General features: G+C 40.5%; 1 protein-coding gene across 1 annotated transcript in view; it reads right to left on the bottom strand.

The window, feature by feature from the left end:
- FRMPD4 (FERM and PDZ domain containing 4) overlaps window positions 1–23,218 on the bottom strand; it is a 560,598-nt gene that overhangs the window by 196,422 nt on the left and 340,958 nt on the right. Inside the window, exon 2 of the mRNA XM_055337432.1 lies at window positions 156–272. Coding sequence (XP_055193407.1) covers window positions 156–272 — 117 coding nt within the window. The remainder of the gene's footprint in view (window positions 1–155; window positions 273–23,218) is intronic.

Below are 23,218 nucleotides of genomic sequence, written 5' to 3'. Positions count from 1 at the left end.
CAACAGCATGTCACAAGACATACAAGTCAGAGGAGATTAAGCACTTTGATTAATGGCCTACGAATATAAGTATGTTAATTCTCTGAGTCAAGGTCGGAAATAGAGACACAGAAGATGGAGAAGATATCACAGTTTAAGCCATTAGCTCTACCTACTTGATGAAGCAGTCTCGGCCATCCCGGTTCGCAGTCATCTCCCATCCATAGGGTGGCACCTGGTTCAAGCCCCAGGTTCCCGAGGGAGGTGGCCAGCCAGAAGACTTCGTCCTGTGGCTAGAAAAAAAAAGAAAAAAAGAAAAATATCATTATACCTGACACCTGAACATTTCTTCTGAGACAAACTCCAGAAGGACTATAGGATTTGCACCATTCACCTGTGAGCTAAATCCTCAGCTGATTAAATGAATAAATATAATGAGTGATTTTACTGTAGGTACCATGCTCATCAGTTTTCCTTACACTATCCTCCTTCTTTCCTTCCTTCCTCAGACACCCCATGAGTAAGTACGTGTATTCCATTAATGTGTTCCATTTTAGAGAAGAGGAAACAATGAATGGCTCAGAAAAGATTAAATAAATTTATTAAGGACACAATACACATTTTGAACAAAATTTTTGCACACATTCCATGACATTACACATTCCTGATATCAGACATTAAGAAGAGTGGCACATAAATAGTTATCACACACAATATCAAGGTGTAGATAAGGTAAACTTTCTAGAAGCCTGCATTCCCTCTACACCGAGGACCTTCAGGACTTCTGTTTGCTCAACATAACCAAAATTGCTTCAGAGCAAAATCATAAGAGGAAATATGAAGTAGCGATTTGGGATTGACCAACATCTTTCATCATTGGTCCACCCACCTGATGTGAATTTCTGGATGGCCTAGGAGATCTTCTAGGCACTTGCAGATTGCAAACTGGGGTCAGGAAATGTGGGGGGCAAAGCCGTGCTAACATTTCCAGGGCATCGCACTCAGGATCTGTGTATAGCACCCAGGAGCATTTTAGGGGACACCAGGTACAACACCCACAATATGCACAAGTGAAAGTGGCAGCTCTCCCTAGCCAGGGGCTGGCCCCTGCAGCAAGCATCCGAAGACTGGATGTTAGCTTTCCTAAAAGGAGGCAACATTTAATTCCCCTGAACACAGGGCAACTCAACCCCACCTCCCACCCAGTGTAGACATTTGCTCTTAAGGCAACAAGTCTCTGCCGGTGAAACAAGCCCATTTCCGGTAAGATTTCTAGGCGGGAATTATTTTGCATAATTTAAACCAAGTTTGTGGCTGTTTTATCAACTTCCTTTCAGGTTGCCCACCTCCTTCACGAGGTGTGGGGAGCAAAGGTCACAAATCTAATACAGATCGGGCAAACTGAAGAAAATCCCACCATAGGATTCATTCTTGGCCCAGGAACATTCTTGTTCATTATTAACAGAAAAGACAAGGGCAACAGTTTCTGTTCCTCTTCTTTGCCCAAGTCAGCAGTGGTAACTTCCTCTGCAGGTTTTATAAAAACGGGCTGCTTCCCTACAGTTAGAGAACACATGAATTCGCCACCCCATGGCAAGAAAAACTAAATGCCAATTTCCCCGAAGTAGCAGAGAATGCATTTGGAGACCTTTCTCAGGTTAGACCAAGAGCACAAGCCCTTGGTGGGAGGAACACACCATACCCTGTTATTGAAAAGTCTTCCAAAAGCAACAGGATAGCAAGAGGTAACAGAAGAAATACTCTAGCAAAACACTGTTCATGTAGAGAATGCAACTATTTATACTGGATGACTAAGTTACGCACGTATCAGAATGTTCATGTTCATCGATGCCAGAGAGGGCTAACTTACTAAAAACACTCTCTTCTTTTAGGTATCCTCTTTCTTGGGTCACAGCCACCAGAGTCTAAATCACTAAAACAAGATACAGGCTTCCTTATGTAATTAACATGTAAAATACGGTACTAAAAGGCCTGGATTTTTTTAAAGATTTTATTTATTTATTTGAGAGAGAGGGAGAGCAAGAGAGAGCAAGAGGGCACCAGCTGGGGGAGAGGCCGAGGGAGAGGGACAAGCAGGCTCCCTCCCAGGACCCTTACATCATGATCAGAGCCCAAGGCAGACACTTAACGGACGGAGCCACACAGGACCCCCTAGAATGCCTGGATTTTATTATAAAGTACATTCTCTCCTGTACAGTATGTTCAGTAAGAAGAAAACAACAGTTCATGAAGATGTATTCCAATAAAGTCTTTTGTCATAAAACACCAAATGAAGTGCTAATACTAGAGAAATTTACAAATGTTAGTTCAGCAATAGGACATTAGCTGATACAAAAAAAATCAAATAATTTGTCTTTTAATGTGCTGACATAAAATACATGGAATGTAGCAAATTAAAAGTGCACGAAGAATGAAAAAGAGCACCCTAAGTATCTAAACATAAGGGTCTTAAGACAAATCAAGGACAAGGGTCATAATTATAGAAGGATTTTGCTCCTGTTTCTCTAGGATTGCTGGACCCAACAATATGTAGCCTTGTAAGCGGAGTTTGTGCTCCCTTTACTAGGGACTCCTTTCCGGGCTCCAACCCCTGTGTCTTCCTGAAACTCTCTTCCACTCAGACATTTCTTCATCTCGGAATTGCTGAAAGATCTATCTTTTCCACCAGGAATGCAAAGAGTTAGCATCTTGGAGAGGAGAAGATGGGCCTGTGCTTATAAAAGTAGAGTTCTCTGGGATGCCTGGGTGGCTCAGTGGTGGAACATCGGCCTTTGGCTCAGGGTGTGATCCCGGGGTCCTGGGCTCCCCGCAGGAAGTCAACTTCTCCCTCTGCCTGTGTCTCTGCCTCTGTCTCTGTGTCTCTCATGAATAAATAAATAAAATATTAAAAAAAGAAGAAGACTGTTCTCCACCCTAGGGATGCCAGATTTGCCAACTATAAACACAGGATATCAAGTGCTATGAGAATTTCATATAAAAAACAAATTCTTTGCATAAGAAAATCTCACATAATATTGGGGGGTTATATATACTAAAAAATGGAATCATCACTTCTATGAAATTCAAATTTGACTAGACATGCTATATGCAAACTCTACGCTAGCACCTCAAATAATTGAATACCCAGATTCTCTTCCACAATCAAAGAAGACAACTTATCCATTGAAGTAAAGTAGCAAAACCCAAAATCCTTACAATTTGCCCTCACCTACTAGTGGGACCAAATACAACTCTCACAGAGTCCGTGATGTGCTATGAAGCATCCTCAGCTCCCTGACTAGACTGAAACCAAACTACCCATCCTCCTCAGGTGTCTGTGGTCATGACAGGGGCATAACAAGGAGTCATGATGTAGGGGTTTTTCTATTTCCCAAATTTACCTGGTAAGAATCGTCTCACATCATTTGGTAACTATAAAGATTACCACACCCTATAAATTATGATTTTGGAGGTCTGGGTTAGAACTAGGAATCTATGAGTGAGTGAATGAGTAAGTGTGTATGTTAAAACAAGCAATTCACATAATTCTGTTTTGAATAGTATTGCTTGATTTACCAGACTAAATCAAACAAAAGAAAACAGGAATGCCCAAGTCAATCGAATTTCAAATACACAATGAATAAATTTTAGTATAATTATGACCCATGAAATGTTGGGAAATACTGATACAAAAGAATAAATATTTGCTGTTTCTTGAAAATCCAGATTCAACTGAACATCCCATATTTTACATGGGAGCCGTGGGGTGTGGAGAACACTAGTCTCTGCTACTCAGAGTTTGTGTGAAAATCCAATGGCCCGAGAATCTGCTGCGATGTCGGCATAATGTGAAAACTGTGTTTTATCAAGATCCCCAAGTGACTCCCACATGCATTAAAGTTTGCTAACTACAGCCCAAATCAGTGGTTTCTGATGAAAAAGCCTCCCAGCAGGTTGGAATCACGTGGTAAAACTTGTTAACTCCAGATGCCTGGGATGGAGGCCAAGCCACTTGAGGCAAGGTATCTGAGAATGAAGCCAAGGCATTGGGATTTCACCCCAAGATGGCCACCCACTGGTCAAAGTCATTCTGTATTTGTATTTGGGTGATTGAATCAAGAGCAGCACAGCGAGGCCCTCAAGAGCCTGAATATCTCAGCAGTGGGTTCTCCAAGTGTGGCCCCAGGACAGCAGTGGCAGCAACGAGGACTATATGGCAAATGCAAATTCATATCCACCATCCAAGACCTACCAAACCGGAAAGGCGGAGGCGATGATGGGGCTGACGCCTGATGGAGGGAGCTCTGTTTCACAAGCCTCCAGGCAAGGCTGATGCCCACTCAACGTGGAGAACCACTGAGTTAGAATCAGACTCTCTTTAACTCAAGCTCTGCTACTACTTTTCCACAATCCTCAACGAGTTGCTCAACCTCTACCTGCCTCGGTCCCAGCAATTTCTCTATAAATGGTGGTAATGGGCCAGGTCCTTGGAAAAACATTAAATTAGTTTTGTAAGGCACTTAGTACAGTATGTGCTAAAAAGGCACGGCTAAATAAATCCCAACGTAGCACTGCAGACAATAAAGGGACTTGGGGGTGAGGCAACAATAGGTGTCTCTAATCGTTCTCGAAATAGAAGAAGGGTGAATGGCTCAGTCCTCTATTCTTTTCCAGTCAGGCAAGAGCAGGCTGATAAGGGGCTGAATCAAGCCAGGTGATACCTTCTTCCAAGGTCACAAGTTGAGTTCGGCTGTTCTCGAAGCAGAGGAAAAACGTGAGAGAGTTTTGCCCAGGGAGGCAGTAACCCCAGTCCTGTGTGCGATCCCAGGGTACACAGGGACAATTTCAACTGCTCTCAGGCCACACCTTGAGATTCCTTGCAACCCCAGGTCCTGTCACTTCAACCTGAGATCATGGTTGTGTGAACGGCTTTCAAACACTTAGCTCAGCCTTCAAAATAGCGACCTACATTGCCAGGGCTATTTCAGTCATTCCAGAAATTCTCGGCCACTGACTGAACTGCTTTGCAGTGCTGTGCTTCTCACATCTATTGTTTGCAGCAGATCGAAAATGGCCTGGACAAAAAAGATCTTCATAGAGGAGATGAAGGGAGAGGAGCCACGAGGGGTATGGGTCAGTCTGCGAAAGTATTGGTGTTGGGACCGTCAGTGGCAGCCACGCGCACTTTCTAGCTGTGTGCACACCTCTAAGCCCAGGACCCAATCCTGGTGTCATATCTATCCCCCGGAGAGGGCTAAACCTTAGAAACCAACCGAAGGGCAATACTGGGACCTGGTGGGTGAGAAACAGGACTCACGATGGGAGGAAGGGATGATATCTGGGAGAAGGATGGTGACCAAGGTCTGGCTCCACAGTCCTGATTCAAATGCATTCAGATGCTGCCACTCACGAGCTCTGTGACACTGGACTCTAAAGTACTTAGGTTCCCTCACCTGTGAGAGAGCCTTAGTCTCCGTCAATGGTTCTCACCACCAGGAAGACACTTGTTTTGGAGACATTTTATGTGGTCATACAAGAGGCGAGTGGAAGCACTGCAGACGCGTACAGGGTACGAGGCTTGGATGCTGCTACACATCCTCTAGGGCACAACTCACCGCCAACACAAAGAGAACATGACATTTGTGCCCCATCTTAGCTCATCAAATTGTTGTGCAAAAGGAACAAAATGATGAACGCACAGTTCTTCCCACATTCCTTGATGTGCTCAAAACACTTCGGTTGAAAAACAAACAAAACACCCGAACATTCTCAAAGTTTCCACTTATAGCCAAATTAAAACGAGCAGAATCTTATCTTTCCATCACAATGAGAGAGTTCAAAACCAAGGTTGTTCCACAGAAAGCCTCAAGGCCTTGGGTAAATCATTTGGCCTCTCTGGGTTTTAGTTCAATGTGTAAAAATACAAACATCAACATCCAGCTCTCAGTCAGGTTGTGCAGACAACTAATCTATGCCAAGCACTGAGGTCCAGTGGTCGACTCAATTAGTCTCATCAAATGCTGTTGTGTTAGAAGTGGTTATCATTATAATGAAGGTAATTTTAGTATTTGACCTCTTGGTTTAACCACCACTTCTACATACGGAATGTCTTTTGATACAAAATCGGTGTCATCATGGAACAAAATGCCTGCGAAAGCAATAGTGTTTTTGTTTTAAAGACGCAGAAATGTACCTCAGAGAGAATGAGCAACTTGCCCCATGTCCAATGGAGGCACCCGATTGTCCTCAATGGAGGGAATAAGGTCAGCCAACAGAGTTGGACTAGAGAGCACGGTGTGTTTCGTGGATTGTACGAGGGATGGACATAGTGGGGCAGAGGGAACAGGCCCTGAAACGACTCCCTGTGCACAATGCCGACTGCTGTGACACAACTAGTTAGGAGCACCCAGGACTTCCTACCCTAAATTCCATAATACTTACAGTGTCGTGAATTGTGACTTCAGCATATGGGCTTATTTATATACCTGGGAATATTATGGACAACAAGCCAGAATTAGCTTGAATTGTTTGAAACTGGTATTGAGAAATGAGTTATTATGTCCATTTCAGATACAATAAAACCGAAGCCATATCCATTCAGTTATTCATCCCGGATATGCAATAACCTTACAAATCTGACAAAATCTAATTCTTCCCCCAAATTTGATCATCCTTATCTCTTTGGACTCACAGATATTATGTTCAGAATACCCCAAGGTTATGTAGTGATACAGATGATGTTACAGAATGTAAAGCATTTTCTCATTTGTTTTGCTCTAAGTGGTGGCTGGATTACAGTACCCAAAAACCTACAAAAATTCCTAACATCACACAACACACAAACAGGTGATATACAAAGTAGTAGGTGACAGCCATATGGTTTAAGGTAAAGGAATTAGAGGAAATAGAGAGGGATTGAGACAACCGAATAAAGAATGCTTTTGAGGACTCCGGGGTGGCTCAGTCAGTTAAGCATCCGATTCTCTATTTCTGCTCAGGACAAGATCTCAGGGTCTTGGGATCAGTCCCCATGTCAGGCTTCTCACTCACTGGGGAGTTTGCTTGTGATTCTTTTCTTTCCCTCACCCTCTGCCCTGCTAGTTCTCTATCGCTCTATAAAGTAAATAAACTAATCTTTAAAAAAGGATTGTTACTGGATGAATTAAAAAAGCTCCATGACTAGTGGCAGCTTTGTTCCTACAGTGACCAATGCACTGTGCCTCAATTGTAGGTGAAGGCCTCTGTGCTGCAAAGTTTCCTGCCTCCATGGATCAGGGAGGAATTGCCCGGCCAAGCCTTTTGGCTCCAGTTAATCATGCTATTGACACAAAGACACGTCCTAAATTAGCTGCGTTGTGCTGTCTCAGAACATAACTATCTTCATTCATTCAGGCTGTAGTACCCAAGTCACGTCACAGCATGTCAGTCTCACTTATGAGGCAACAGCTTTCCATCCAATTGCCATTTTTTGGACACATTGAGTGCAGGTGCATGAGAAAGCTTGATTGATAAGATAAGAATAATATCAAAGCCATACAGGTAGAACTAAAAGTCATCCAACCAATAATTTATAAGATGTCACTTCTGTTTAAACAAGGAATACCAAAAAAAAAATACAGTAAATGGGGAATAGCGAGTAGTTAAAAACTCATTAAATATTATTAACAAATTGCATAAATTATATATACACACACACACACACACACACACACACACACATACACTCCAAAGTTACAGTCAAACAAAAATGTATTAATCAAGAGTTTAACTGGGTGCTTGGTTGGCTGAGTTGCTTAAGTGTAGGCTTTTGGCTCAGGTCATGATCCTAGTAGAGTCCTGAGATGGAGCCCAACATCGGGCTCCCTGCTCAGAGGGTAATCTGTTTCTCCCTCTGCCTGCAACCCGCTTTTTTTCTCTGTCTCCCTCTCTTTCTCACTCATCTCAAATAAAAAGATAAAATCTTAAAAGATACTTAAAAAGAGTTTAAATATATTAGGGATGCCTGGGTGGCTAAGCAGTTGAGTGTCTGCCTTCGGCTCAGGATGTGACTCCGGCATCCTAGGATTGAGCCCCGCATCAGGCTCCTTGCCTGGAGCCTGCTTCTCCCTCTGCCTGTGTCTCTGCCTCTCTCTGTGTCTCTCATGAATAAATAAATAAAATCTTTAAAAAGATTATAAAAAAGATTTTAACTATGGTAAAAGACATTTGGATGTAATTTTAATAACCAAATTTAAAAATTATTCTGATCACTTTCATTTGCTTCACATACCTAGTGTCCCTAAACATTGCACACATTGTTGGCCATTAATGACAGATACAGGTTTGCATAGAATTAAACTTTTTCTGTTTGCAAAGTGCATTTTTATGTATTAGCTGGCTGAATTCTCTAATACTATGCGTTGAGAAGGACATTTATAATTAGCCTGTACTACACAAAATAAAATAGAGACTGGACGCAGGAGCAGAGGATTCTCAGAAAGGCAATAGAGGTATGTGTAGGAACATTCACCACATCAATGTCGGAGCCACTTTGGATGGAATGCTGTTGAACTGACTCCTGGGTTCAAAGCCCTAGCTCTCAGGTACCCACCTGATGTCAACGGGCTGCTAAGGTGGGTGTACACCTGTGAAGGGGGTGGTCTTCTATACCCTTATAAACTATTATTCACAATATGATCTAGCACATAAGAGATACTAGGTGTGAATCGAATTAATAAAGGAAACCAAGGTGCCAGCTACTATTCACAGAGAGTCACAGGTCTTAAAAGTGCAGCTTCCTGCCTTCGGGCATTTCACAGTCTGTAAGGGGAAGAGGGCGAGGTAATGAGATTAATAAATACTATTAGGCAGGTACCATTCTAGGAACTTTCATAGATTATTCCTTTTTAAATCTCATGACCAGTCAAAAAGGGGGGCTGGTTGCCACCCTGATTGGCTAATCCAACAATGGATACCATTCAGCCCTGAATCCAAACGGTACACGAAGACTTTTTGCTATAAGATTTTCAGTTAAATGAAAAAAATTGGTTACAAAAGGAATGACCACAACATGATCAACTATATAAAAGGGAAAGTCATTGTCCACAGGAATAGAAAAACTGTAGGGAGGGATCTGAAGTTGCTGTCCATCAGTTGTGAAATTGTGATTTTTTTTTTGGCAGGGGTAGTTTGTGAAATTGAGATTTTTTGGGGGGGGTGGTTCCTGGTAGGATTGTCTTTCCTTGTGCCCTACAGGAAGAATGCATTACTTTTATAAATAGAATTTTATTTTTTAAAAAGATTTTATTTATTTTTTTGATACTGAGAGAGAAAGAGAGATGTCACAAGCAGGGGGAGCAGCAGAGAGAGGAGAAGTAGGCTCCCTGATGAGCAGGAAGCCCCAAAAGGTGCTCAGTCCCAGGACCCCAGGATTTTGATCTGAGTCAAAGGCAGATGTTTAATCAACTGAGCCACCCAGGATCCCCATAAAATTTCATTTTACCCCCCCCACAAAAGAGGGATTCCATATGGAATTTGGGTGGCTTCAGTGGAGAAATTGTACAAAGATGGTATTGGAAGTCTGAAAACAAGGTGTTAATGAGGCTATAAGGAAATACGCATTATAACGTAGTGTTCAGGGTATATGTCAACACTCCTCTATGGAGAACAGCCTAGGAGTTTCTATCCAAATGGCAAATGTCTAAACCCTCTGAGGTCCAATCAGTGCAAAATGGATTAAATAAACTCTAACACAAACACAGTAAGATACTACGCACCTATAAAAAAAGATAGAGGATTTGCAATGTTTACAGATTTACGAAGATCCTAAAATCAAAAAATATAGACAAAAATGTAGAAATACGGAGATCCTTTTACCACTTCACGAATATCAGAAGTAAAAAATTCCACATAAGACTAACTCACAGAATTTAGATTCAAACAGAGTGACATTGAAACGTGGATTGATTCTGGTCCCTATTCCTTCCCAAAACAAGAGCATCATCATCTGAAAGTTAAGCTTTGCCAGGACTATTGTAAGGAATACAATGATTAAGTATAAAAATTAGATACTATCATTACAGCTTGCACATATCGATGCACATAAATAATATTGATTGAATACCTAGGATATGCCACATGCTGTTCAAGGGGCTGCCAATGCATCAGTGAACAAAACAGATGCTGAAAATAAGACTCATGAACATAGGAAATAAACACCCCAATCATCTGAACCAAATCTTTTTATTCATGATGTAGAATCATGCTTTGTAAAACGATATCCTGTGACTTTTAAACTAACTTCCCTAATCATTCCCTAAACACGTTTCTCATGTTCACATTCCACTTCTGGCTAAAAACACTTTTTCCTCCATTCAAAACCCACACGCCTCTACATACCACTAAACTTGACCCATGCTACAAAACTCATTACAAATGTTACTACCTGCATAAAGTAGTCCCTGAATAGCCTCACCCCAAAGTGACTACCTTGCTTCTCAATAACGATTGGAAATGAATTTGCACTATGGAGGTAGCATCTATATCACGTAATTACAAATACCTGTGAATACATGTCTTCCTAGATTATAAGATGCTGAAAGTTCCTACAATTTTAAAAAAATTGAACGTTTGCGTGTTCATATGTTTACTGAAACTTGAAATTTTCTCATTAGCCTTGCCACCTTTATCTGTTATGCGACGTAACCAATTCTGATTTCCAGAAGGTCAGGGGTGAATATCCTTCATCTTTATATCCCTGGAATTCACGTAGACTTGGCAATGCTAGCTGTGCAATACATACTGTGTGTTAAATGAGCTGATACAGAAGTTGTCCTGTTATGCTTGGTTTAGTAAGGGTTTCAAAATTATACAGAAATTGGAATTTTAGCAATTGCTTTTGGAGGGGAGATCTAAAAACATGAAAGCAGTAACAGGACTTTTTTTTTGTTTTAAAAGATTTTATTTATTTGAGAGAGAGAGAGAGAGAGAGAGAGAGAGAGAGGCAGAGACACAGGCAGAGGAGGAGGAGGCTCCTCGCAGGAAGCCCGATGTGGGACTTGATCCTGGACCCCAGAATCATGCTCCGAGCTAAAGGTAGACACTCAACCACTGAGCCAGTAATATGACTTCTTAATATTGCCTTTAATTGCTGAGTGGCCAGGTGGATCTATCTCTGCATGATGAAGATGTAAAGACAGAAGATTCATGGGACTCCAGGATCAACAACCCTCAACTCTGGCCACCAAGCCTCGATTCTGCATAACTGCACCCAAATCCACAACCGCTTCTTCCATAAATATTCAGTGCATAATCTGGCACATGGAAACGGTTTTATAATAGGATTTGTTTGAACAAACAAATGAATGAATACCAATCAACTATAGAGCAAACTCCACAATGAGCAGTATGATAGTGCCCGTGTGGGTCCAGGAATACAAGAGATGGACATTAGAGCCTCTAAGAGTCCACCATATAATCAACACACCTTCCCACCTTGGCATTCTGAAAAGCCTCATGATTTCTTCTGAATTAGGACCCAAATGGTTTACATATAACTTTATCGATATTAACTTATTAGAACTTGGTTAGTTTCCTTGACAAAACCTTGTTTTCTTATTCCAGTTCAAGATTCCTAAAGTAGGAAATGGCTCATCATTGATGGTGAGCTTGAAGTCACAAGCATGATTGTATCCCTGACTTACAATTTTGAGAAATGTCAATCACAGAAAAGTTGAAGGAGTACAGCAATCATGTTTGTAATCTTCTCCTAGAGCAGTGGTTCTCACCAAGAGATGGTTTTGCCCCCCAGTGGACATTTGACAATATCTAGAGACATTTTGGTCACAAGAGGGGGTGGTGGAATGCTACTGGCATCTAGTGGGTAGAGGCCAAGGATGCTGCTACTCTACACATGACAGAGCCACAGCAAAAAACAATTTGATCCCACAGGTCCATTGTGTGGAAGCTGAGAAACACTGACTGAGGTTTACCAATTATTTATACTTTGCAACATTTCTGCAATTCCTTTTCTCTCTTTATTTGAAATATTTATTGAGTCATCTGATATTATGTAGTAACGGACAGGAAGACACTTTCCCTCAAAACTCTACAGAATCTCTCACTTAAGAAAAATGAAAGAAAAAAAGAAAAATGACATACTGCAAAGCCAAAACAGCATATCAAACTAAATTTTACTATTTATAAAATATTATATGTATCCCATATGTAAATTTCCCCAATGATAGTACTATTTTATAGGTTTTTTTGTGTGATTCAATATCCAATTAAGCTCTATATGCCTTGCATTTAGTTATGCTGTCTCTATTAAATGATCATTTCAGGAAGCAAACCTATCTTAAAAATGACAGAAGGAATACTGCTGCCACTTTCACACCCCAATAAACAACGATGACCAATATTTCTAAATGACTCTATATGACTGAGACTCCCAGAGTTCAGGAAGTGCCTAGCAATGCTAGTTGACTAACAGACACTGTTAATTGACAGAGCTAACACACAAATTCTTAGAAGCTATTGTGCAAGAGCATGGTACTAGCAGGAGATTGGGACAAGGCAGAAAGGGCCCCAAAGAATCCTAAAATTTCTCAAAAGCAGAGTTCAAGATGACAACATAATATATCAACGTAAACAACAAACAAAAAGCAGAACCCAAAGTGTCCAGTGACTCATGACGAGGAAACTGAACAGTTATCAGAGGCCCCAATATTTTGTGCAGCAACACAGGCAGACAGAAAAGGGGCAACAGCACACAAATAAGCACCAGAAGAAGGGCTTTGAAATCAAACATCCCACTGCAATGAGAAGGTCCCTCCCAGATGTCTTGATGTACTGTGAAGCCAACATACCTTTGGCTCAGGGAGTAATCCTGGGGTCCGGGATCAAGAAGCAGGAGCCTGCTTCTCTCTCTGCCTAAGTCTCTGCCTCTCTCTGTGTCTCTCATGAATAAATAAATAAATAATCATAAATAGATAGATAGATAGATAGATAGATAGATAGATAGATAGATGATAGACAAAAATCAATGACAACTCAATGTACCGACTCCTTTCTGCAAGGGTGTGCTACACTGTGTGGAAAATATAGCCACTGTATAATGCATGCTTTCTACTCCCTGGGCCAAAAGGCAATCTAAGGACTTTTTGCCATTGCAAACAGCTAGTGCTCTCAGGACACTAAATTGATTTCCTAAATCCTTCAAGACACTTCATTGTAGAATTTCATGGCAGTCATTGTATGGGATGGGATCTGAGATAAGCAGACTGGATGTTTGCCCTTGGGGAATTGATAACATTGTTGACCTAGACTAGCAGGATAACATCTCACCCAACCTCCACAGGGTATGAGCTCTGGTTTGTTCCATGCACATTATTCTTTCATTGAAACTTGGCAGTTAGGAGTCCCATCCTAGGATATTCAAGCATCAAAAGATAAAGAACTCTTCCTTATACAATGAGCCAAAAATACAACTATTTCACCCATACTAAAAATTAAGTATTTTTTTCCCCACTTCATCTAAGGGTCAGTCCTCTTTCCCTTATTTGTAATATGGAAACTTAAAATTCTCTGACGACCCACCAAATGCATTGTTGGAGAACTAGACAGTGATTATAAAATAAATAAAACCCAACATTGGCAAAATCTGCCATATGGTCTATGGTAATTTTCCAATGTGTTATTAAAACACTTTTGCAAAGATTCATCATTTTAAGATGCAGATTCATGTTTACATTTGACTTTTTAATAGATGACTCACAGAGTATATTGCTACTTACCAAACTTAGCCAAATCCAACTGGCTTATCAATGAACATGCTCATAAACTGTATATAGAAACTTCAAACACTTCCCAAGTTAGCTATCCATTGTGAAAGTTGTATTTTCATTGTTTGTTGAGGATATCCATATGTCTTTCGATCAGTTTTTAAAGTTTATGGTTTATCATATAAGTATTTGCTTTTACAGACCAGTTTTCTTAAGATTCTTAGCCTTGCTTTATGACTTTTAGCATGGCGTGTTACAAGTATATCTGTTAGCTATAGGATCTCCCATTTCATTGAAATTTAAAAACAATTTTTTTTAGTGGGGATCCCTGGGTGGCTCAGCGGTTTGGCACCTGCCTTTGGCCCAGGGCGCAATCCTGGGTTCCGGGATCGAGTCCCATGTCAGGCTCCCAGCATGGAGCCTGCTTCTCCCTCCTCCTGTGTCTCTGCCTCTCTCTCTCTCTCTCTCTATCATGAATAAATAAATAAATCTTTAAAAAACAATTTTTAGTAAAATAATGAAATATTATTTAAAAATTCTCCGCACTTTGGTGCCAACTGGAAAAAAGGGAAGAGATTAGTACAAAGAAGAAAGTGGTGAGACAGAGGAAGGAAGAGGGAGGATGCAATATGTACCTTTGGAGAACTCAAAGTGAGAAAGAATTTAAATGGAAGAACACTAGCCAGGAAGGCCAGAAAGGAAATTCTACATTGGTGACTGATAACAGGGACAAGCAAATGTTCATGAAAAGAAACAGATAATAAATATTTTCAGCATTAAAAGTCATAGGGTAAGTGGGTTTATGCTAGAGAACTCTGTCATTATATCAACTTAGCCACACAGTTCATAAACTAATGAAAAGGGGTGTATTCTAACAAAACTTCAGTGAGAGAATTAAGACTGGACCTTTGGCACAAGGAGCAGAGTTTGCTGATCTGACTTACAGTGACATTGTTGAAAAGTCATTTATAGGGGCGCCTGGGTGGCTCAGTCTGTTTAGGAGTAGGCCTTGGGATCAGGTCATGATCCTGAGGTCCTGGGATAGAGCCTCACTTGCGCTCCCTGTTAAGCTGGGAGACTTCTCCCTCTCCCTCTGCCCCACCTCCTCCTGCTCCTGCTCTCTCACTCTCACTCTCAAATAAATAAACAAATCTTTTTTTTTAAAAAAAGGAAAAGTCATTTATATTTTTGTGCCTTGCTTTTTTTATTCAAAAATAACAGTGCTGGTCCGCATGATTTAAGGCTACATTAAAATTCAAAATGTTCACCTTTGAAAACTAAAAAGGTCTCTTAGTCAAAGGTCATAATTTCTAAAAAGGATTTTAAGAGACCTATACAGACAAATTCTATGAAACTATTTTTTCACACAGGTAACAGTTTGACAGTCATAAACAGTGAACATGATTGCTATTTTATTTTATTAATAGATTTTATTTATTTATATGAGGGAGAGAGAGAGCACGAGCAGAGGGGTAAAGGAAGAGAGAAAAGCAGACCCTACATTGAACAGGGAGCCCAATGTGGGGCTCAATCCATAGACCCTGAGATTATGACCTGAGCTAAAGGCCGATGCTTAACCAACTGAGCCACCCAGGCAGCACAAGATTCCTATTTTCAACAGCATTTGAGCCAAGGATAAAATATTATACTTCAATCCATTATGTACCTGAATATTTATGGGGAGATTTAAACCTCTGAACCATTTGTCTTGTCTTATAAATAGGACTACTATCTAGATGAATAGTATTTCAAATATGCAATATGTAGGAAGTCTAAAACCATAATTGAAAAACTCAACTCTAGGGGTTGCATTCCAGAATTCAAATAAAGATTTTTTTGGTCTTAAATAAACAATATCACAAGTTGATTGTGTTAGGGTTTTCAAATGTGAGGTTATAAGATGGTATTAATACCAAATAGTATGATGTTTAATAACACATAGCTTTATTCACATATTCTAAATGACCAAAGGGCATGGATCTGACAAGCTAGAATAAGTCTATTTGTTTAAAAAAAAAAAAAAAAATATATATATATATATATATATATATATATATATATATGCTTGACTTTGGTTTGCTGTGCCCGAGTCTGCTGGAGAATTCTTTATTTATGGTTGAATTATAATCCTGAAAGAACAGGTGTTTATAGGACACCTGCTGACATCCTTAACACAATAAGACAGAATGTTACAGCCCATTTAAGCATAAGGAAGTACACTGTCACACTAAAACGTGTGGTCTGGCTTCAATCCCGAGGGATAGCCTGCGTTTACGATGTTGTTAAAGGGTTATTTGCAAAGTAAACAAAACACACCAACCTAGTGTTACTTTATTTTTATCTAATTGAGGAAGATTTCTGATGGCTTTTCAAGTAGAGTCATATAATACAGAGATTCTTGGATTTATTCCTGCATTTATATAACTGTTGCCAATCCCCATCACAACCCTGAATTCATCATGCATTTCCAAGGCTTCTTCTCCTTCTCAAACAATGAACATAGAAGCAACAAATGTGGACGAGATGCTAAGTGCAGAAAATTAAAATTATTTCATTAACACACAGCCTAGATAACAAAGGGGAATACATTATTTCACTAGATTTCTCAGTATCTGCACATCGCCAAGGTCACTGAAAATGTATTAGAATAGAAAGCACAAAAGCCTCAGAGGAAACATAAACACATACATTTAAAAATACCTATCTACCCTCAGGGCCTCCCCTGCTATATTGTGTTGCGGGGGAGGGGGACAGTCTTTAAACAGCTGTGAAGATCTAAGTGAGAAAATATTTGTAAAGGAGGAAGAGAGAATTCTCAGGTCATAATGGAAGCCAGCCTCTGTTGCTTCACAAACATTGTTGACTTTCCTCATATTTCTTTTGGTTCTATAACTTCAAATTGCTTCCAATAAGCACCATTGTATAGGGAGTAGTGCGACAGATGAAGATGACAGACCATTGCCTTCAAAGAACAAACAATAAAAAAAAAATGAGAAAGTACAAGTAGATGCTGAGCTCGGGTTTAAAATCAAAGCATGAGGTCTTGATGACGCATGGGGAGAAACCCCAATGATCATGTATGTGTTCAGAAAGTCTCTGAGAAAAAAAAAAAAAAAAAAAAAAAAAAAGAAAGTCTCTGAGAGTCCGAGCCAAACTGAAACTCTGCAGGGGAAAGGAAAGTCGAATATTCTTTGAGAAATTATCAACATTGCCCATTCTACCTTCACCTTTTCCTGATAGCATGGGAAACAAGGATATTGATCATGAATGGTATAATAAAAACTCTTGCAAGATAAATGGCGCGATTATGCAAAATACTCCGTGGTTTAGTTTTTGTCTATCTTTTCCGATTTCCATTTGCCCTTCATTCATACTCTCTATTGCAGCTGTTCCTAGTATAGGTAAGTTAGCTCTGAAAAGAGAAAGATCCAGAAATTTCCTGTCCCGGGTCAAGTAATGTGCACAAGGAAATTCTGCTACCTTTGGATGTGCAGACATAGGATCATTTTATAAACCAGAACAAAGGCTATCAGGACATTTCCCTACGCGGTATCCTAGAGAAGAAAGGGCATAAAACAGTGGGAAGAACAGGAGCTCTAAATATTATTACATCGTGGAGTATTTACATCCACAGCAAGGAAGACATTTATTTACAAAGTGTGCAGACTTACAAATTATGGGAAAACATAATATTAGAAACAAGTAAGGCATGCTAAGTTTTTATTAGACAAGGTCTGAAAATCTGCTCTTCTGCAAATGATAATATATATTACAACCATTAATATCTCTAGGAAAGAGATGTTAGCAACTACAGCATACATTCATGAGAAAAGGGCTGAAAAGCTTTTCATGATGAAAACTGCCCCTTAAATCATCCTCTGACATTCACATGCTTACATTATTATCTGAAGATCATGTTAAAAGATAGGTTCAGATTCAGTACTTCTACGTTGGTGCTCAAGATTCCACATTGCTAAAAGCTCCCAGGTGATGGTGCTGGTCCAAGGAACCCAACCTGAGTATTAGACCTAAACATGTTTTGAAAACGGAAAGTAAAGAATCTCAGCTAGACTCGGGGCAGACCATTTCACAGGTGTCTCTGAGTCCTTTGAGGCTGGACTGGCAGGTATCTGGAAGGGTAGAAGTCAATACCCACTCGTTCCTTGGCACTGACCTGGGCAGACCCAGCATAACTGGTTTGAATAAGGAAAAAAGAAAACAAAAGTAGGTCTCATGAATGAATAATAGTGACACTTCACATTTGTGATTATCTTACACTTAATATATGAGCATTGTGCACACGCATTAAATGGAGCACTAAATCATTTCTGTTGAAAATCACAGAGCCTGACTTGTAATCTGCATTTGAAGGGTCTGCTTTACTGGGCAATGTTCTAGAGTAAGTGTCTACCTTAGAAGCTCTATCAGCGTCCATAACCATAGAGAGTACATGAGACATGGCGGGGCTCTCAGCTTTGGTTGTGGTTTTCATTTCTTAGCCCAGCAGAGACTCAGAGCTGTGGAAAACTTTCCTTAAAGACCCTACCCTACTTCTGTCTGAAAGAATTTACTGAGCACATATTGTATCTTACAACTCAACTGAACTGTGTAATACCACAAACTGATCACCTGTTCTCAGCTCTCAAGTAGCATAACTTGAGAACATCAAAGAATAAACTAGAATGAAAATCCCTATGAAAACTCTACATATTCCGAGGTGGCCCATTTCTTGTGCTACCTCCCTCACAAGGGCTTAGCTATCGGGTGTAATAAAAGTATCTCCCCTCTATTCCACATAACACTGGATGGCAAACGACAGGCCATGGGTGTGAATCACCAGGCGCTTTTGTGAATAGAAGGTCATCAGAATACGGCCATGCACACTGATTTAAGTATAGCATATGGTTGCTTTTTCGAGAAAATGGCAGAGTTGAAGAGTGGGGGAAGAATCCGAATGGCCTGCAAAGGCTGAAATATTCACTATCTGGAACATTACAGAAAGATTTGGCCAAGCATTACCATCCTGAAATCACTCAGATTTCATCTTGTATTACATCAAGAAGGGTGTGGGAAGGAGAGAGGGAGAGAGAGAGAAACAGAAAGAGACAGAGAGAAAAAGAAGAGGGAGAGAGTGAGAACCAGGCAGTTGTACAAGTCCAGGTGACATGATGTCCTAAGTGAACCCGTATCCTACACGCATACATCTCTCTTAAAGGTCTTGAACTTTCTTTTACCGGAGTGAGTCTGGGATGACCAGGATAGGGATTGGCCTAAACATGGAGCTCAATGGGTACGAGTGAAAGTAAACTCTGGAGTTTTTCCAGGGCACAACTAAAGCTGTGATATTTAGGATGGTGAAATGACTAGAGCAATAAGCAAACATCTGACTATACCTGTAACTAAAATAACAGAAACCAAATGGTGCTTTTGGCAGCTCTGTAAGAGCTGATTTCTTTCACAGGGATTTTACAAGAGCATCCATAATGAATTGCAGCCATAAAATACTTGATATTAGCACTACCAATCGATGGTGGATCTTCAAAACCACAGCAGAGTTAAAGAACACAGTCTCTGCCCTTTGCAATGCAAACAACCCAGAGGCTCAGCCATCACCATGCTGGCTTATGGGCTGTGTATTTCTCCTTCTGTTCCAGCACCCCCATTCATCTGTTATTTTACAATCTTAGCTAGGCTCCAAGGACCCAGCAGGAAGAAGAGGCAGTAATTGCACTCTGTAAGCAATTAACTTCTTTCTTCCTTTTAAAATTTACTCCTTTACGTTCATCAATTCTTAAGAGAATGAAACAAAAATATACACCTTCTGCCATTGCCAATGGAAAGAAGACTAAATCTTATCCTTTCCAAATCACCGTATGCATCTACTGTATGTTCCGGCGTGAAGCATTTCATTCATTTACTATATTTCTACGAATCCAGCCAATGGCACAATTTACCATTGTGAGTCCTCTGACCCACACAAGTACTACTAGTCACAAATATCGTAGAACAGCAGACTTCCCAAGACGCTAGTGATGTTTTCGATTTTGAAGTTAATATTTATGGACAAAGCATTAGATTTCTCTCACTAAAAAAACAACAATATTAAATCTTCTCATACACAGATTCTATATCAGAACTTAATATATAAGGGCAACTGAATGTCTCTCTTGGTAGAGCATGCGACTCTTGATCTCATGGTTGTAAATTCGAGCCCAACTGTGAATGTACAGATTACTTAAAAATATTTAAAGAAAAAAATATATAAACTTAAAATTTTTAAATATTAGAAACAATTGGGATAAAAAGACTAGTAAATACGATGCTTAAATTTTTTAGGTAAGCTGGACACCCAACTCACGACCCCAAGGAGACAAACCAACCATAAGCTTCAACGACTGAGCCAATCACGGGCCTCAATATGATGCATAAATTTAATTTCCTTCACATAAGCATGGAAGAGAAAAACTACACGGTAAAAACTAAACATTTTAGTAAATGAATTTGCCTATTAACACAAAATTTATAAATTCCCCTAAACGACACAGAATGGGTCTTGACTTCATGAAGGAGTAGAAATACAAATATTATAATTAAAGATCTAGTATCCTATATCCAGACGTCCTTTTAACATCACAAGAACCCCAACTTTATTTATAGAAGATAATGAGGTATGAAAGATACAGTTGAAATCGGTGGACATCAACTTGTGATGTACCCATAACTACCTTTGTTCCTCTGAGGTGAATGGGAAAAATGAAGAAATCTAACCCAATGGAAAGCAAACACTGTAGGATAAATGGCACTGGCTACACCCAACCTTGAAAATGCTGTAAAATTCAGTCCTCTCTGTTGAAGCCTCATTACTCCAATACACACTGAAGACTCCAAATTCCTAGACTTCTGATCATCTCACTCCTCTCCCTGGTCATCCAGAGGTAAGTCCAATTCAATAGATCCAGAACATCCTTTCCCTCACATCTGCTCCTCTACCTCATATCCCCATTCGGATAAATGGCCAACCCTTGTCTTCCAAGAGAGGCTACAGTGAATTTCATGTATTTCTGGGAAGACACCTGCCTTCTCTAGCCCTGAGGTGTTGAAAGTTCCTAATTCATCAAGCAGGGAAGCATTCCCATTGTCATTCTCCCAAATGACCAAGACCTAATGCTTCATCCTCCAAGAAACCTCCTGTCAATCTGGTTTGTCCGATATGGCAGCCAAACATCACACATAGTTTATTTTCTTTTTAAAGGGTTTTATATTTAAGTAATCTCAACACTGAACACGGGGAGGGAACTGATCAACCCAAGATCGAGGGTGGCATGTTCTCCCGACTGAGGCAGCCAGGCAATCCACGCCAGAGTTATTGAACACGGCAAATATGGTGAGAGGGAATGGAGATGTGAGGCATGTGTAGAATATACATCAGACATCAAAGACTTAATAGGAAAATAGGAATACAAAATGTCTCCGGACCTTTTTTTTTTTAAGATTTTATTTATTTATTTATTCATGAGAGACACGGAGAGAGAGAGGCAGAGACACAGGCAGAGGGAGAAGCAGGCCCCATGCAGGGAGCCCAATGCGGGACTTGACCCTGGGACTCCAGGATCATGCCCTGAGCCAATGTCAGGTGCTAAACCGCTGAGCCACCCAGGGATCCCCTGGATCTTTTTATACATTGATTATATATTGAAACAATGCCATTTTGCATACATATGGGATAAAGCAAAATATATTTCTCAAGTAAATTTCAGCAGCTTTTTATTTTTAAAATATGGCTGGCAGAAAAATTAACATAACACATGTAGCTCAGATTATTATTGGACTATGCTGCTCTAGATTTTTGGGAGAGGGTCAGGAGTTCCTCCTACAGCTTCCGTTGTGTCTCCCATTCTCTTTCTTAATTTGCCAGGTGGCTTGTGATCTTTTCTGGGTGCTGTTAGCTACGTGAAGCAAGGACTCGGTTCTCCTTGATCGCGATGCTTCCTGTAGCTGACCCTTGATAGACATTCACGTATGTTCACTCAATAACAAGAACTACATTAAGAATCAAGAATTGCAGGGCGCCTGGGGAGCTCAGTGGGTTGAGTATCTGCCTTTGGCTCAGGTCATGATCCCGGGGTCCTGGGATAGAGCCCCAAGTCAGGGTCCCTGCTCAGTGGGGAGTCTGCTTCTCCCTCTCCCTGCTCTGCTCTATCAAATAAATAATAAAATCTTAAAAAAAAAAGAACCAAGAATTGCTGTCCCATTACCCTCCTAGGTCATGATCACACTGAGGGATTAACATACATTATCTCCACCAGCCCTTAAAAATTCAGGGACTGAAATGAGTAACAGGGATGTGTCAAAGACTGTCCTTTTCAGATATTTAGATCAGTCCAAAAAATGCCTTGTTTTCCTTGTTATCATTCAATAGACTCAGTAAAAGTTAATATCTGAAAAGTGATTATGGAATGAGCCAATAGTAAACTCAACTTTCATACAAGTTCTACAAGGTGGGTCTGATGAAGGGAAGTACTGAAATTCGGTGCACCCCTTCCATCACTTGGAAATGTGGAATCTGTGTCCTGGGAGAGGAGAGGCTAATCCCAGAAGCTGGGGACAGAAGTGGGCAGAGAGGGAGGGACTAGAGCAGCCTCTGGCCTGGTTGGCAAACTCCCAAAAGCACTTGTGCAAATTCCCCACACAAGCCTGAGGAAGCCAGGATGCAGAAAAAGCTGTTTCCAGGGACTGGGCCTCTCTCCTACTTCCTCCCCTCAACAGTAAGGAGCAGGGAAGAAAGACTGCCCCAAAGGTATTGTGCATTACCGCCACAGCGAGGTACCCAGCTCCGCAAACTGTGCCTCAAGACCCCAAATCACCTATTCTTCACAGCTAATGATGCTCTTTTCTAGAAAAACACAAACTTAATTTACACCGCGATAAGCAAGAACACAAGTGAACAACTGCAAAGATTATTTAATGAAAACAGCCACATCGAGACATATGTTTCTTCTGAGGCTTTTTTTTTTTTAATTTTAAAGGAAACTCGAAAGCGGGTTGTCCAATCCGTCATTATTTACATGCTCACAGCCTCTGTTCGGCCCACCGCTATGATAAATGTTTCTGATGGGAGCTCCCAGAGTCATTAAGATCATTTGCGTTATTCACACAAAGGACACCAGCCATCAATCAGGATGCACAAGGCAACCTGATGATAGGCCAATCGCAGGGTAGTGGAAGGAGGCAGGCTGAAAGTAGCTTTCTCCAGAACACAGGTGAAAGACTTGAAAGGCAGAGCCTCTGCAGTCGAGAAGCTTCCTTAGCAAGTTGCACAAAACGAAACGACTACTTATGTTCCATTAGAGTCTATGTGCATGTGTCCCATTGATATCCAGGATCTTATGACTGAAACCTCTTTTCTGGGAGATAAAGGAGTCAAAGATGCAAAGGGAAATTGGAAATCTTTCTATCCCAGTTTCATTTCATTTTTGATC

The sequence above is a fragment of the Nyctereutes procyonoides genome, unplaced genomic scaffold, assembly GCF_905146905.1.
Source record: "Nyctereutes procyonoides isolate TBG_1078 unplaced genomic scaffold, NYPRO_anot_genome, whole genome shotgun sequence".
NCBI classification, from domain to species: Eukaryota; Metazoa; Chordata; class Mammalia; order Carnivora; family Canidae; genus Nyctereutes; species Nyctereutes procyonoides.
Note: the sequence above shows the minus strand (reverse complement) of the source record. Positions and strands in the feature narration are given on the sequence as shown.